The sequence below is a fragment of the Lasiosphaeria miniovina genome (genome assembly GCF_030549165.1).
Source record: "Lasiosphaeria miniovina strain SMH2392-1A chromosome Unknown B0T26scaffold_3, whole genome shotgun sequence".
NCBI classification, from domain to species: Eukaryota; Fungi; Ascomycota; class Sordariomycetes; order Sordariales; family Lasiosphaeriaceae; genus Lasiosphaeria; species Lasiosphaeria miniovina.
This window is the reverse complement of record NW_026848222.1, coordinates 2,709,788-2,725,808: the sequence shown is the minus strand read 5'-3', so window position 1 is coordinate 2,725,808 and position 16,021 is coordinate 2,709,788. Positions and strand designations below refer to the sequence as shown.

General features: G+C 56.1%; 3 protein-coding genes across 3 annotated transcripts; all 3 read right to left on the bottom strand.

Annotated features, from left to right (window-relative positions):
• Positions 1-508: 508 nt before the first annotated feature.
• B0T26DRAFT_607493 (uncharacterized protein) lies at positions 509-1,849 on the bottom strand (the record flags this gene model as incomplete). The annotated part of the gene is made up of 3 exons (XM_060435842.1): positions 509-1,240; positions 1,457-1,584; positions 1,771-1,849. Coding segments are annotated over 3 exons (939 nt in total), but the record flags the coding sequence as incomplete, so codon positions are not given.
• Positions 1,850-6,301: 4,452 nt separating this feature from the next.
• B0T26DRAFT_218222 (uncharacterized protein) lies at positions 6,302-8,575 on the bottom strand. The gene has a single exon (XM_060433826.1). The coding sequence runs from the start codon at positions 8,409-8,411 to the stop codon at positions 6,618-6,620; it is 1,794 nt and encodes a 597-aa protein (XP_060298334.1). The 5' UTR covers positions 8,412-8,575; the 3' UTR covers positions 6,302-6,617.
• Positions 8,576-15,050: 6,475 nt separating this feature from the next.
• Positions 15,051-15,735, bottom strand: B0T26DRAFT_218206 (uncharacterized protein). The gene is made up of 2 exons (XM_060433825.1): positions 15,450-15,735; positions 15,051-15,376 (listed from the first exon to the last, which is right to left on the bottom strand). The coding sequence occupies exons 1-2, from the start codon at positions 15,596-15,598 to the stop codon at positions 15,217-15,219; spliced, it is 309 nt and encodes a 102-aa protein (XP_060298333.1). The 5' UTR covers positions 15,599-15,735; the 3' UTR covers positions 15,051-15,216.
• Positions 15,736-16,021: the final 286 nt, after the last annotated feature.

The window sequence follows — 16,021 nt, the reverse complement described above, 5'->3', positions numbered from 1 at the left end:
TCAGGGTTAAAGGGGGGCCCGCCACATCGTGTGGGGAGGCGAACAGACAAACAACAAACACCCTGTCTCTTTTTTAACAAAAAACCCCCCAAAGGCGTGAATACGTACGTAGGTAGGTAACAACAAGGACCTGCAGGGGACAAACGTAGATAAATCGCAAATGCGAAACGAAGGAGAAATCCATCATTGCCCCTCTCTGCCGAGACATAAACGTAAAATGTCTCAAAATGGACAGACACTAAGGTAGTTCCCTCTGGTTTGGTGTCTACAGGTATTTGGATCTACCCGGGAGACGTGCGATACATATTCCCATAATATCCCGAGAATACCTAGAGCATGCTGCACCACGTCATGAACTTCTGCTGGGTGCAACACTCTTCCGCGATGTCTGCCACAGGGGTATCCAATGTCACGGGTTGCGACCGACACAGCAGAGAAGTAAAAGAAGAAGGGGGTATCATTTATATATCTATATCTATAACTTGGAGGGAAAAGGTAATCACGCAGCGCTCTTGCGGGAGTCGTTCCACAGGGCGTCGATGGCCTGGAAGATGGCCGTGACGTCGCGCATAGTGGCGGCGTCGATGTGGCCGCCGAGGCGGTGCTGCATCTTGTCGGGGTGCCAGCGGACGCGTTCGTCCTTGAGGCGGGCGGCGAACTCCTTCTCGCTGACCTCGTCGAGGCCGAGGCCGTTAACGAAAAACGCCCGCACCGACTGCTCGTCGACGGGCGCGCCGTCCGCCCTGTCGACGGGCCACGGGATCCCCGCCGCCGCTGCTGCTCCTGCACCGCTACTTGCTTGGGGCGCTTCGACGCCCACAGGCCCGCCACCGGCACCGGCAAACGCGGCCCACCCCGCGAGATAGAGGTCCCAGCGGTCCGTCCACGCCCTCCGCTTGCGGCGCTGTTCGCCCCTGCGCAGGCTGCGCTCCATCTCGGCCTGGATGCGACGGCCCTCCTCCTGGTGCAGCTGGGCGGCCTGGCGCTCGCGGGCGCGGCGGGCGCGCTCCTCGATGGCGCCGGCGTGCGTCTTCTCCCACATCTTCTGGCGCACGTAGGCAGCGTACTCGTCGTCCGTCATGCGCTCCAGCTCGCCGCCGCCGCTGCCGCGCTCCCGGTCGGCCGCGTACACGTGGATGGGCTGCCCGTACACGCCCTCCCAATACGCGGCGCCCTCGTCATCGGCCATGGCGTCGAAGAGCGACTCGCGGAAGGCGGCCTCTGGGTCGAGCGGCGCGGGCTCTTCTTCCGCTTCCACTGGGCGGGGCGTGGGCGCCGCAGTGGGCGACCGATGCCGTCGGCGGCGGCGGTGGTGGTGCCGATGGTTGCTGTGGTGGCGGGGGCCGTCGTCGTGTTCGGCGGCGTCTCCATAGTCTTCACTGTGGTGGCGGGGCCGGTGGGGCCGGCGGTCGTGGCTGCGCTCTTGGCCATCATTGTCGTTGTTGTCGTCGGCAACGTGGCGCGGGCTTCTGCTTCTGCGCCTTGACCTAGAGCCCCCGGTTGGGGCGGACTTGAAGCGGAACTTGCTTGTCTTGGTCTTGGATGGCGCGTGCCTGTGCTGGTCCTTTCGGTCTGCGTCGCCAGCTACAGAACTAGGGGCGGCAGCAGCACCAGTAGCAGTAGTAGCAGGCTCCTCGCGAGATGGACTGCGGGCGTCACGTCGGCTCCGTGATAGCGAGGGCGCAGCTGTTTTGCTGTAGTCATCGTCGGCGCCGCGGCCAGAAGAGCGAGGACGGACTCCATCTTTGATGGTGCCAACATCAGGGCCACGGTTGTAGTCGTCGGAGCGGGCGTGACTTAATTCTGGCGGATTGATCGAGGCCAGAATGCGTCGTCGCTTGGGCGATCGAGGCGACGACGACATGCTGCCCCGCCCTCCTACGGGCCAGCAGTGTGTCGGATTGCCAGAGAAAGCTTTGCTGGCTTTGTTAGGCGATGTTAGTGGTTGAAGGTTGTCGTCGTCGTCAGTGTTTCTGGGTCGCTTCAACTGTGGAGGTCAATGGCTTCTAGGTTGAAGGCGCGGACGCTGACGCTGTGACGGCACAGTGTAACTTTGGAAGCCACCTGTGAAATGCACTGTTGGCGGGGTTGCCTTTGGGACCTTGGGCTCGGCCGTTTCGTCATTCTTGAAGTGGCGGCCCCACTTTGTCGGCCGGCAAGCGGATGGCAGGCAACGAGGACACCCGACACCATCCTCGGTTCCTTCCGATCGGACCGACAGCCTCCACTGTTCTCCACTATGCTGCCCAGCTTTCTTGCGGGTTGTCTGCGCGAGAATTTGCTCGCATTGTAATGTCTGTACAGTTGCAGGTGCTCTCTATGCACCCCAAACGAGTGTCGCAATCATTAAATCGCCTTCTGGACGCAATGCCAAGACCTGATTACAAAAGTCCAGATACTGTATGGTAATCTATTCAGAGAGTCGATGCCATTGTGCAGATACTACGGAGGACTCTGCAGACAATACCCTTTTCGCTTTCAAAGTAGTCCTTGTGTTGCACAGACAATCGGCCCCTTTTCCCCCCCTTTCGCCATGTTTTGTTTACCCAAAGACCCACTGCATCTCCAACCCACAACGCTTGGGGCAAAAGGGGACCAAAGCAGCAACTACCCACCTAGCTACCTCCCGAATGAGGTTCTGCACCGTCCCCAAGCTGAGAGCAGTCTCTCTCCGGGGACGGCAACAATGACATACCTAGGTATGACTACACACCCAAAAAGGCCCTTGGGTATCGCTGGATGTGGAGTCCAACTGCCGCTGCCGAATGGCGGGCCGCATGTAGGGGGTGGTTTTTTTTTCTTTTCTTATTTTGACCCCTTTTGTTTTGATTCGCTTCCTTCCTCCTCTATCTCTCTCATTAGACCCCTGGATACTGGCCTTGCTGGGCCCAGTCGCGTAGGCCCGGCGGTGGAGCTGTGTCGTCCACTCAGACCATTTCTCGTGTTCCGCCTGGCCAATACAATACACAGACGCCGGCGGCAGCGCGGTTGATGACTGTGGCAGCGACATGCCGTGTGCGTGTGTGTGGCGACGGCGAATCTCTCGGCAGAAGCTCTGGGGGGCCATGGCTGGTCGTGGAAACAAAACAACACATGTACAAGCCACGAGGAACTTTGGGGCATGCACGGTGGTTCTCTAGTCGTCTGTTATCTGGAGATATGTTGCTAACACGGCGAGTCTCTACAGGGAGCATTGTCTAACGTAAGATGGCACATACCTCTCACCGAACCCCAGAGGTAGGATAACCTACCTACACTACCCTCCTACCAGTCACGCGATTTTCTGATCAGAGAATCGTCGTGCATTGCATCGCATCGCACCGCACCGCATAGCATCACATGCATTCCCAAGTCTAGGCGTTAGCGATATCCCATCAAGGAGCTCTATCGTTCTGTGGCCACTGCCATGACACACAGACACACCCACATGGACGCCCGGCTGACATTCCGCCATGGCTGCTTACTCGCTCCGCACTTCGTCTCCTCCGATTGGGGCTCTCGCCAAGTTCCCTATTGCCGTCGGTGTCTCTCATAGGCTCGCCTCCCCGGAGAGGGTTGGTCTGGATGACTGGCTGATTGGGCAACGGCGGCGGCGGCGGCGGCGGCGGCGGCGCCACGGACGGTTGGTTGGACAGGCAAGCACGAGCACACAGCACTATCCAATCCTGCCAGTAGTGGTGTTCTGATTAGGGGGTCTTCTTTCTTTTTCGCTCGGACGATTCCACTGCCTGCCGCCTGACGAATCGACGGCAGGCGGGATCTTGGAACACTGACTAACGACGAAGGATTCCTGCCCTGGTCACTGACTGACTGACTGACTGACTAACTGACTGTCCCATACGTCTCGTTCCCCATCGCTCGCTGCATTGATTTCGCGCGTGCCCTCCCCATGCGTAGACACACGACGGGGATGTATATGGTGAGATGGAGAATAGGCTGTAGTACATTACAACAGCATCTCTCCAGTGTACATGACATGTGGCAAGCATGATGAGACCATGACACGCTTTGGTCATCGGTTAGTGATAAGTTCCAGAGCAAAGGGACCGCAGAACAAACACCAATGTCACTCCCGTGTCACTGCTCAGTCCCGAGTACGTATACGCATACGTCGTTTAGATAGGGGACAGGAGAAAAGGGCAGATCGGTTTCCTTGTCGTCCCCGCTCATCATTGCTGTTCCCTGCGATTGGAAAGAGACAATGGAAAAGACACAGGTCTAGTCCGGGGCACGTTGCATGGATATGATTCAATCTCGTTCGCCCTCTAATTGCCAACCTACGCTGCATCGAGTCTACGAAAGAGAGAAGGAGCCCCTAGAAGACTGGGGAAAGTAGCTAAGAACCAGATGAAGCACTACCACCTCCCCTGACCAGGTCTCGTCCAGTCCAGTCCATCTAGGCCCTGGTGAGTGAAAGTAGAGTTGTAATCGTAACCGACCAGCTCCGTCAAGCTAAGCCGGCAAAGAAAGAAAGAAAAGAACATTGGCCAAATGTCCACACATCCGCACCAAAAGGGAACACTGTTCGCTATTCGCTTCTGTGTGATTTGCAATGATCCGCAACTGCAACATAAGGTAGGGCAGGCAGCAAAGAGAAAGGGAAAGCATTTGAACAACAAGAAAGACCTAGAATACCAATGGAACACTGTGGCGTTTTTGGCCCCGAACTGATCAAACAGATACGGGGATTGGGGGGGGGAGATCGTCTCGGTTCTGGAACAAGATCAAAAACGACGAAAAGAATTCTCCGTGGAAACCGTTGAGCCAGCCATGGCCATGCCCGCATATGTGCGCCCAGCACCAATTACTTACTTACGTGCCTACTCCATACCTACGGTGTGGCCCAATCCAATCCAATCACTAAACGATTGCTGGCGTGGGATAGTCTTTCAGATTTTTTTCTCCGAAACGAATCCGCACGTGTGTCTACGTACTGCGTGTCTACAAGTCTATCCAGATACGTATGAGGAATGTATGTACGTAGTACGTACGTACGTACGTTATCGACCCAGCCAGCGGCCGAGTTTGCCGGGGGAGAAAAGCAAAGCAAAGGAGAGACGAGACAAAAAAAGAAAAGCCGGCGGCATCTTCGGCTGGGCAGGGCAGGGCAGGGCGCTCGCCTCGCCTCGCCTTCATCCCCTTCGTCCTCCAACAAGAAAAAGGGGGGCTGAAAAAAGAAATGTGACGGGGGTTTTGTTTGGGCACAAGTCCGGGGGAGGCTGTGGCGAAGCAAGCAAGCAAGCACTCACAAGAGTCTCGTCTCTTAACGGTTGGCAAGGCGCGGCAAATGGACAAAAATAAAATCCCCGAGGCAAGGCAGCCAACAAAACTGTACATACGCTTCTCCTTTTACGTGTACCGAGAAATCCCCAGAGGGAAGGGGGTTGGCCCCAAGTTGGGCAAAATTTCCATTCTTTCTTCTGTCTGTTTTTTTCCCTCCCCCGCCCCCCCCCCCCCCCCCCCCAACCCTAAAATGTGCCCTATTTATATGCCTGCCTGCCTGGCTCCCGCGATGAGCTATAAACAGGAAACTCGCAAGATGCGCGTGTCCCCGCCCCCCCTGCCACACGTTCTTTGAAGACCAAGTAGATAGATAGATACACGAATCCCCGACAGAGTCCAATCGAGAAGGCAGAGAGCAAAAATGCGAAATATATATATATATAGAAAATGGCCAAGAAACAAAAAAATACAATCTGATAATAGGTGGGTATCTCAAGCCCCGTAGATAAGGAAAAACAAAACAAAACAACCCAAACACGGAGTAGCAGAATCTTCGCCCTCGCAGTTTGATAACAAACTCCAAAACACCATCGCCCAAGCAAAATCGAGGCTCGGTCCCCCACGCAGGTGGCCATTGAACCAATTTGTTCTCTACCCTCGGTGATGTATATATAAACAGAAAACGCGGGCAAGTTTTGTGCGAAGCGTTGTTGTATATAATGTATGTGTGTATGTGCGTGCGTGCGCGCGCGCGTGTGTGCATGTGAGTGATTAGTAGTTAGGTAAGTAGCGAGTACGTCGGCTGGCGGGTTGCCAGCGAGAGAGAGAAAGGAAACATATCCTGTGCCGCTTTTGTGAGGGGAAAAAAGGGGAGGCGAAGGAAGGCCTCATAAGAGATAGAGAGAGAAAGCGAAAAGACTCGAGGAAAACCTGGCCCCAATTCCCGACTTTGACTCCAAAATAAACCCTTGGGTTGCCCCGGTTTCAAATACCAAGATAGTGTAAGTAACTCGTCAAGTGAAAAACTCCCATGGCATGAAAATCTTATAACCCCCCCGAGGCCACTCCAGTGATCGGTCGCCCGAGCTGGTTCCCAAGCTATCCTCTAGATGAACCCGACAAAAAAAGAAAACAAAGAAAAAGAAAGGATATATTAATTCCTGTCTGATTCCAGTCCCAGAACCAGATACGCGGTACCGGAATAATGCCAAGTCCAGTACGTCTCCTTTTCTTGCGCCTCTCGTTTAGGGGCCATGTTTTGTGGGACGGGGGTTATGTTTAGTGGTTTAAGCGTAAAGGAAACGGCAACAGGTCCGAGCCGACCATGTCTGAAGCCGAGCAGCGCAAAATGCCACATAACGGACGCTAGCAGGCAGCATGTTTCCATGCTTTGTTCACCTGGGACCCCCTTCGGCCGGTCCTCTTGGTCCAGTCGCCCACCCAGTTTCATAGGCGACTTTGCTGTAGGACTGGTACGGGCTGCTGGTCTGCGGAGGTAGCGATGGCGGAGGCGGTCCGCTGGGAAGGGGCGGTGGGGTTTCCGAGGAAGGCGACGGCTGGTCGAACCGAAGAGGGGGCAGTCGGGCTGAACCGGGCGCACTCGACGTAATCGGGGATGCGGGAACCCCAAACGAGGGAGGATGCCCGGGCATCGGAGGAGGTAAGGGGCTTGGCGCGTTTGGGTTATAGGATGGAGAAGTTAACTGAGGGTTGGGATCGGTCCTTCTCCGCCTTGCCGGGCGCTCGAGCATGGATGGGTCGCCGTAGGAGCTTGGAGGCGGGTGGGGGTGGTCGAGGGCATGGCCGTATGGATTCGGATGCTGCTGCTGCTGCGGCTGCGAGTGAGAGGACGGCCCGGGAACAGAACTGTCATCCATCGCGAAAGAGGCCGCTCTTCTTGAAAAGGTCGGGCTCGGCGGACCTCGCTCGGCCCACTCGCTGATTGCAGGAGTTCGAGCCACGATATCTCGGAGGCGATTTCGATCGGTCCGATAGAAATCGCGCGCCGCTTCCAGCTCCCCGACCCGACTTTCCAGCTCGTCAACCTTCCTCTCCAAGTCACGGTTTTGCGACTCCAGCTTCTGTAAACCCTGCTGTTGTTCCTTTTCCTTCTCCTTCTTTCGCTGCCGAAATCTTGCCGATGCCCCCGCGTTTCGCTGCCTCTTCTCGTCTGCCTGTTTCGATGCTTGGTGGACGTCCACGGGAACCACAATTTCTTCACCGTGGGCTGGGGTGATGGTGAGAAGAGGCTGGTGGCCCTCGGTAAGCTGAATATTCCTTGTTCTAGTCACTCCCGGCGGCAATGAGCCGAGGATTCCGGGTCCCCACCTCCCATCACCCATAGGACCGGACCCCGGGGGGCCTCTGCCCGCCGGATGCTGAGGCGCGTACGGATGATTCGATGCGTAAGCAGTCCGTCCGCCAAAGTCGCGGCCGAGATTTCCGCCTGGCATCGGCTCCTGGGGAGAGGCTGGATGAAGCCCGTGGCTCATGGAGGAATGCGAGAGGGATCGGGTAGGCCCCGGTGCTGCTCGGGTCGGCTGCGGCCCGGGTGTCACCGGCCTCTGGGCCTGGCCATGAAACTGTGGCAGCCCTGGCATGCCTGGGGGCCCGCCGAGCGGGGAGGGTTCGTGTGTCGGGGCAGCGCTTCTCTGCCCGTGCGGTGGCAGGCTTGCCAGATGTTGTTGCGCTTCGACCGATCTCATCACAGCCCGGCTCATGCTGGCGGCTCTGGGCGACTTGGGCGTTAGGATCCGCCTCGGCGCCGAAAGGGGATAAGGATGGCTCGCCGACGGTGAACCACGTTCCGCGGACGGGACGGCCGGGCTAGCTGTTTGTGTTGCTGCAGGGACCTGGGCCTGCGGCCCCTGGTGATGGGGAGGCGAGCCATCCCATCCATAGCGTCCCGCCCCCATCGTTTGCTGGCGATTCGCTCCCTCGGCCAAGGTTGCGCGAGACCTGGGAGAAGTCAGGCTGTCGTGAACGCCGGGCGCTCTCGGTTCAAACCGTTGGGCCCTCCTCCCGCCTTCAGCTACTAGAGCACCGCCTAGGTCGTGTTGCGGCCAGGCTTTCGAGTCATCTTGGCGAGTAAGGCTTGGCTGGGAGGGGGAGGACGGGGCAGCTTCTTCGGCCGATGACTGCGACGAGTGACGAGAGACTGGGCGAGGCGCAGGTCCTCTCTGTGACATCGAGACCTTTTCCCCGTCGCACTGGTGGTCTCGAGGGCCGGGACATTGACGACCGCAGCGACTGTCAGAGACCTGTGGGGCGGGTTCTTGATCGGAGCCAGCCACCGGCGCCCCGTACCGGTTGTGGCTCTTGCCTTGGATCTCAGGGCTGTACGCGGTTGGTGTCGATGGCTGCGAGGGATTTGCGCCAGACCAGCTTCGCGCTGCGTCTCTGGGCCACGGAGGTTCGATTTGGATCGCCAGGCTGACCGAGACGCTACCCGGAAGCAGCTATCCACTTGTTCCTTTGCCTTCGAGGATAGAGCCTCTCTGTGGCGAGCCGAGAGGTATGCGACGTACCTGTGTCTCCAAACCAACGTCTGCCAGGATGAAGAGCTCAGGGCCAAGGCCGTGTTCGTTCAAGGTCGTCCGATGTCGTCCGAGGGCGGTCGAGCGCGGTTGGGAGCGAGCCGCCCCGAGGTGCCTGGGCCAAGGGGGACCGCCAGGGGGGAGCTGCAATAAGTACGTGTGGTCGAGGGTGGCCAGAGTTTACCGACGTATCGGCATGCGTCAGGCTGGGTGTGCAACGGGGCTGCTCGATGGGAAGCCACGCGAGGAACAGCAGCTAGACCGGCTACCTTAGTTGTACAAGCGAGTGGCCGTGACGAGTGAACCGAGGGATCTTAGCTGAGCATGGCAGGATGACGGGCGCAGAGGAGTAGCGGGTAATCGACGCAAGAGCAGTGGTGGTGACGGCCGGCGGGATGAGTGCAGGCTGAGCGGACCACTCATGATCCCCAAGACTGGCCTTGGGCAGTGAATGGCCAGCCGAGAAGCAGCGTGCGCTAGGTGGCCTCGCAGTGTGAATGGGCAGAAACCGCGGCCAAGGCCTCTGTTTTGCCTCCCAGACCTCGTAATTTCTAGCGGCGAAGAGAGCTTTCCGTGTCTATTTCTTTTGCGAATGGGCGAGCTCGACGGCGTGAGCGAGGGCGAGAGCGAGTGACGCAGTCGGCTCCAGTTATCAAGGGCCCAAGATCTGGACAACGGCGATGGCGTCTTAATATTAGCAACCTCAGCCAGCTATTAGTCCTTGGACAGGCCAGCCTCCAGGTGCTCTCCGCTGCTACCTTGAAATCGAAGTACTCCGTACTGCCTAAGGTAGGCAAAGTATCCAAGACGGCTCTGGAGATTTGATGTCAGCTCTCAGCAAAGCCGCCTCCAACCAGCTATGACAGCAGCACGCTTTAAAGGTCAGGGATTTATTTTTTTTCCTCAGTCCATGCCGACGGGTGACCCTACACTAGTGCCGACCCATTTCTTATCTACCGCCTCAGTACCAAGAGGTACAGTACGGAGTACGAAATACTCCATACGCAAGACCAGCACCCCGGGGACGCAGACGAGGGCTGTTAAGCACCAGCACGCACCAAGACTGCAGGCGCAGGCCACTTGTTGGAATGGCTGTCAGCCGGGGTGCAGGGGATGAGCCAGGGGGGGCCATGCTGGTTGTTGTGGTGCTAAGACCCTCGACAGGGCTTAGGTGATGCCTTCCTTCTGGTGACTTGTGGTAAAATTGGTTGGCCCAGAAGCTAGCTTCGAGGTAGTCTCAACTCCCCTCCCTACCCTCTTTTTTCTTGCCTCTGGCCTTGCTGAAGTCGGAGAGGTCGAGGTATGATGTAGTGGCAGCCGGGATTCTTGGACGTGGACCAAGGCGAGTCGCTACAGCAGACCTTTGGGTGCTTCGACTTGGACCGACACTAGACAGCCTGGACAAGGTCTGAGAGCTTACCCCTTGCGACCCGAAGAAACGGTCTCGGAATGAGTGGGTGCGTGGCTCGCCATCAGCGTAACCTTGCAAGCCCTGCAAATGGGCGCCGTGGGCGGAATAGTTCTAGACTAGTGCCAAAACGGCAAGTCAAACATTAGACATGACCGGCCTTGGCGAACGTTGCCACCATTCATCCATCTCCTCTTGACAATTTTCCCATCTGGGGTCACAGGTATCTGGGGTAACAGTGGCCAGTCTCAGGTCTCTGGCGAAAGAAAGAAAGAGACGCAGCCGGGTTGTAGTGCAATGTGCAGGACTCGGTAATAAAATCAAGCAACACCAGCCATGCGTCGACCTGAGCCACCCACGACGACGTCAAGTCAAATCATAGGGTCGTGAGCTGCAATTACAGCCAGGGCCCGCCACGATTGCGACGACGACGGCAACGGCGACGACGGAAAAGGCGGCTCTCTCTTTAATAAAAACCAGCGCCCAGTACATGCAGTACTTCGCACACAGAACTGCACTGTCTGTACAAGACTCGAGGCTGAAATGAGCCAACACTCTGCTACGCAGTAATAAGAAGAGATCAACGGCGAATTTCAAGGCCGCCACGACACTTGAGAGTCCAGAATCCAGACACCCACTCGTCGGAGGGGTCCATCTGCCGGGGACCGCAGCGCTTGCCGAAGACGGGAAGAACAAGCTGCCTTGAGGCAGGCGTGGCGTGACTCTTCAAAACGCCGACTCGAGCGCGTCCAATCCACGAGCCTCTGTTTACTGTAGACTTGGGAGTCCCAGATAGGATACCGAAAGCACGCTGGAGTGATTCGCCTGGCGGCCGATCCGATCAGCAAAAGCAAGACTTGGCTGTCCAGGAAGTAATTAGCTCGCAAAGACAGCCAGCCACCTTTGCAGGCGCACGTCTCTTGTCCCGCTTGACGGGCTCGAGTCCAGTCAAGCCAGCCAGCCAGCCAGCCAGCCAGCCAGCCAGCCAGCGGCCATCATCTGCGGAACCGTGTTGATCCAGCTAGAGGCAGGATTTAAATCATGCCGTGGCATGCGGGAGACACGGCCTGCTCCACGAGGAGGCCATCTGGCATATGGAATCTGACATCAGTGGATTGCGCCCGAGAATCTAGCCATTAGTATTTACCAAGCTAGGAAGCAAAAGTTCCATGAGGACAATTTTGAGGTCCACCTTGGCTCGCTAGCTGCAGGTAAGGGCGGCTTGGGAGCGCCTGTCCAGGCGCGCCAGGCGCGACGGTTACTAGGTCGGCTGTTATTTGTTAACTGCCACAAGGTACAGAGACTGTGTACTCCGTACTTCGTGGTCTTGTTGACTCCTGGCTCCCCGAGACTGAGCGGTCCCGAGCTGAGTGCCGTCATCTACCCGTATTGTCGTGTATTGGGCACACTACGGAGTGCTCAGACTCGCGAAGAAATGCCGACGAATCCCGATTGCGTGTTGGACGGATGTGTATGGATCCGTTATGAGCCTGCGCTGCTGCTCGTCATCCTAGGCGCAGCGGCTGATGCCATCACAGCCAATTTAGACGCAAAGCCACCGATCCAAATAAAACCCGAGGCGCTGCCCGCTAGTACAGGTAAGATGGAAGGTTATGCTTCAGAATACTGAGTACTCGTATGTACTGTCAATATCCTGAGTATGTACACACTCTTGGAACATTCGTCACAACCATTAGCGGGCCATTCCCTGCAAGAGTGGTTAATTTCGAAAGTTTTGATAACCAGCTCTCGACTCAAACAGCGGCTTCCCTAGGTAGTTACCGTTCTGGCAGTATTTGTCACCTGCTGTAAAACACCTCATCGTCTGCGAATAGGAACTGTAATTTTGGATCAAGGCAGGAGGCATCTAGACCGGCCCGTCCTAGGATTAAGGAACAAGTTCCCGGATGGTGTCGTAATCCGTAAGCAACGATTGTTTGTATGTATATGCATACGGTACATACAATACCTGCTAGTGTACGCATACCTACCGGGCTTCTCCAAGCGTCCAGTTTGCCCAAACAGCCAGCGTCTCGAGGTTAACGCCTCTCGAACTGGTGGAGGGGCGCGGAGCGCTCGGCGGACCCTGATGCGGGAAAATGCAGCTACCTGGTCGGTAAATATAGCTGGTCAATAAGCTGCTGCTGGCCGAGTCTGGAGGAGCAGGGTAAGGAGCCCGGACAGGGACCCAAGAGAGGCTTCCATGACAGGGTCATGCCCGTCGGGAGCCTGTGAAGTGCGAACGGTGAAGGCTCCACCAGCCGATGCCCGTGGTGACCGATCGTGGCTGGACTGACGGGCTGTTCAAGACCCAGGAGTCCCGAGGCCCATTTGGAGTTAATCGGCGTTGGTCAGTTGCACAGTGCTGTGTATCTATACCTATCTACATACCTCGGCAGTGCTGACGTTAGTTGCCTAGGTACGGATACTCCGTAGGTAGGTACGAATACCGTCCATGCTGTTCAGAACCGTAGACTTGGACACTGGACTGATGCTTGGTGCGGAACATTAGAACGAAACAGGCCGTGACATGTCAGATAGAACAAAGGCTCCTAGGGTGAGGTGGTTCTCTGAACTTCTGAGGTGGGCATGCGGGACGCGCTCACAAACGCAATTGCATGGATAGTTCAATCTCAGCCCGGCCACCGGGGCCCAAATCGAAGCCTGGATCGAAACCCGCAGGCGACCGGGACTCTAGTAGCAGACTGTATCCGAGTTAGTAAAGAAGGAACGACGAAGGATTTGGGGAAGGAGCCGCCTGCTGCGTTACTGTCAGATTTGAGAGCCAGCGTGTGGACAGACAAGCGCGACTGACACCCATGGAAGGCCGCTGTTAGAGGCACCCACATACACACATACATACGCGCGCATGCTGTCCCATGCAAATAAATTACAACTAAACTTCAGAATTACTAGCAAAAGACAGCTGTAGCATGCACATGTAATACTGGACTTGATAGGATCAATCAATTACATATTCGTACTTTCCTTGCTTATAGTAGCCCGTTTGAGGCTTTGGACTCAATCTCTCCGTACTCCGCGTGCCCCACACTCGATCCGGGGCGCGATCGCCTGGAGCACATTCCCTTGCAAGTGTACGAAGTACAGTACCCTCGTACCTTGAATTGTGACTTCGACACCTTTTCGAGGTCCCATTCTGGCATTTGCTGGGCTAGGCATCGGCGAATGGCTGGTGGTCAATGGAGCTGACCTGCGGGGGCGACCGGGGCCAAAGAGGATTAGTGCCTTCCCGCCAGAGCGTTTTGGCTCATGGATGGCTGGCCTGTTCTCGCGGAAGACGGGAAACCCCCTAGTCAAACCAACGTCACCGGTCTTTGCTGTCACCGCTCAGGTGTCAACTGTCAAGTACCTGGTATTTTCCCCTCTTTCCTCTCAAGAAGCTTGCTTCAATTTGGTCGTCCTGCCTCATTTGCTTCTCTCGCCTCTGGAGTCTGGACTCTGGACGCTGTAGGCGCGGTCTTGAGTTTGCAGATCAACTGCCAGCACACGCACACTAGATCAGCTACGGCATGTATTCATGTACATTACCTGCCAAGTACGGTACAGTACACTACGGAGAAAGATGGGTTGCTTGCACTTGAAGATCTATCGCCATCTTCGGTGGCCCGGCGCATACAGCGCAACTTAAGCAGCGTTGGAATAACACTCCTGCAAGTTGGGTTGCATCATCCCACTGAATCTAACAACCACCATCTCTCTTTGTAACATGTAGATTACCGTTGCGCGCGGAATGGAGGGCGTGTTAGTGGTCCGGGGCTGTCTGTCTGGCAAGATCTTGGCCGCCACGCTGGCAATACAACCACGAGGTGAGGCGGACGGGGCAACACCACGACTTAGTGTCTTTGCACACGACAGTCGTCTGTCGCCGCCGAGGCAATTGCCTTCGAAAGAAGCTTCGAATGTTGCACAATCCCCTCCGAGACAGCCACACTCGAATCGCCGGGATGTAACTAAGGTGCCTGAGGTAGGTACTCAACTCGTACCCAGGTAACCTAAGGTATTTAATCGCACAAGCTCGCTCGTCAGATATCAGGCCCGGGCGTTAGTTGCCCGATTGAGTTGTCTGCTAGTGTGACGAAAAGAGACACAGAAAGCGTGTTGACCGCTCCCAGACTACCAGACACCAACCTGCTGGCTTGTGCAAAGACGTCTGGTCTGCGTCCACCCGCCTTGCAAGGTACTATTGCCCTTGACCGGTTTTGTTGCATTGACGCCTGAAATTCTCGCAGTCAGACTTGGGCTGTCCTGCAGGTACAGCGGTGCATGGGAACGACGACAAGATGGCGCCGCACCCACCCAACGTCTGTGGATGGATGGACGGATGGCGTGGCTGGCGCTGATCCGAGCCATCCCAGTCTTCTCTTTTTCTTGCCCTTGGTGCCTGGGGGTTTTGTATCTGACCGATGGAAAGCTATAGCTTTCCACCTTCACCTGCCGATGCTCTCTCAATGGAAGCGATTCTCAAGCGCGTCAATTCCCGCTCCATGCTTGCTTCATCCAAGTTAACAGCTCCACTTTTCCTCACGGCGTTTCATCATTCAACAGGTTCCTTCGGTTGGCAGATGCGGCCAAGAATGCGGCCCATCATTCATCACCAACTTGGCAAGCTGCAGCGCGGCAACTTCTTCCTCCCCTCCCCCAGCATTCATTCAGTGGTAAGGTATCCATCCGTAGTCAAGGAGCGCTCAGACGGGGCAGGTATTGACGGCAGGCCGCCCGCAGAAGGCCGGTCCTGAAATTGGCCCGAGCAGACTACCTAGACGCCACTTTCGCGATCCTCAAACTCATAGTACAACCCTTCAACCTGATATGCCAATAATGCACATATCATCTTGGCGCACCAAGTGAGGTACCTTGAATATTGGGTAGGTAGTAGGTACAGCCTAAGTCTTGAGGGACGTTATCTAGACTCAACGCAGATACGCACTTTCGCGCTAGCCCCTCAGAGGGCTGCCAGCCGAGCAGCGGGTTTGCGGGTTAGATGATCGATGGCATTCCAAAGGGCACTCCACGGTATCATTCCAGGATCTACAAACTCCCAGACGATTGGTATTCAACGCAGTGGGGTGACCGATCTGGGCCCCGGAAGCGGTTCCAAAATTGCCAATTTCTATATGCCGGTTCGTATTCAACTGAGATGTGACCAGAGGGTAGGATTCGGACTTTGGACAAATTTTCCCGTTTTTCCCTATGGATATGGTGGGCAACCGCGGCAGGGACGGAAAATGATAAAAAGGAAGCAAAAAGAAAGATGGCAGTACTCAGTCTGGGTCTTGGTTCTGTGTTCCTTCGAGAGGAGCCCTCCCGTCCTCGCCTGGCCCTGATGGGCGACGTGTGTCAGGTCCAGGATCCCAAGTGCAACCACCTGCCATGTCGCCGACATGGAAACGCGGCAACATGCAGGAGGCATCGAAAAAAGGAGTGAGACATTTATTTGGATTAAGAAATGGAACGACAAAAAAAAGAAAGAAAAAGACGTGACCACGCATCATGTGGGGAAGGCCAAGGGATCGGAAGACGAGCCGTGGCTGGGCTGTAAATCGGCGGCGGCCAACAAGGCCAGCGGCTAACAAGGCTGCTCTCCCCCCCCCTATCCCCCCCAATCCCATATCGTTGACGATCCTGCAAAAACGGGCATACGAAAAGCAAAAGCAAAAAAACGGGCTCACCGTCATGTCGTTTTGTCTCACGCGCAATCAGCAGGACCCCCACCTAAGGCAAGAGCCCGAATAAAAGAGACGAAGGAAAAAAAAGATCAGTGAGCCAAGCCTGCCGCTAGGTAAGTTCCAGGTTGCTTCTACATAAAAAGGAAGCTTTGATATGATAAGCAGTC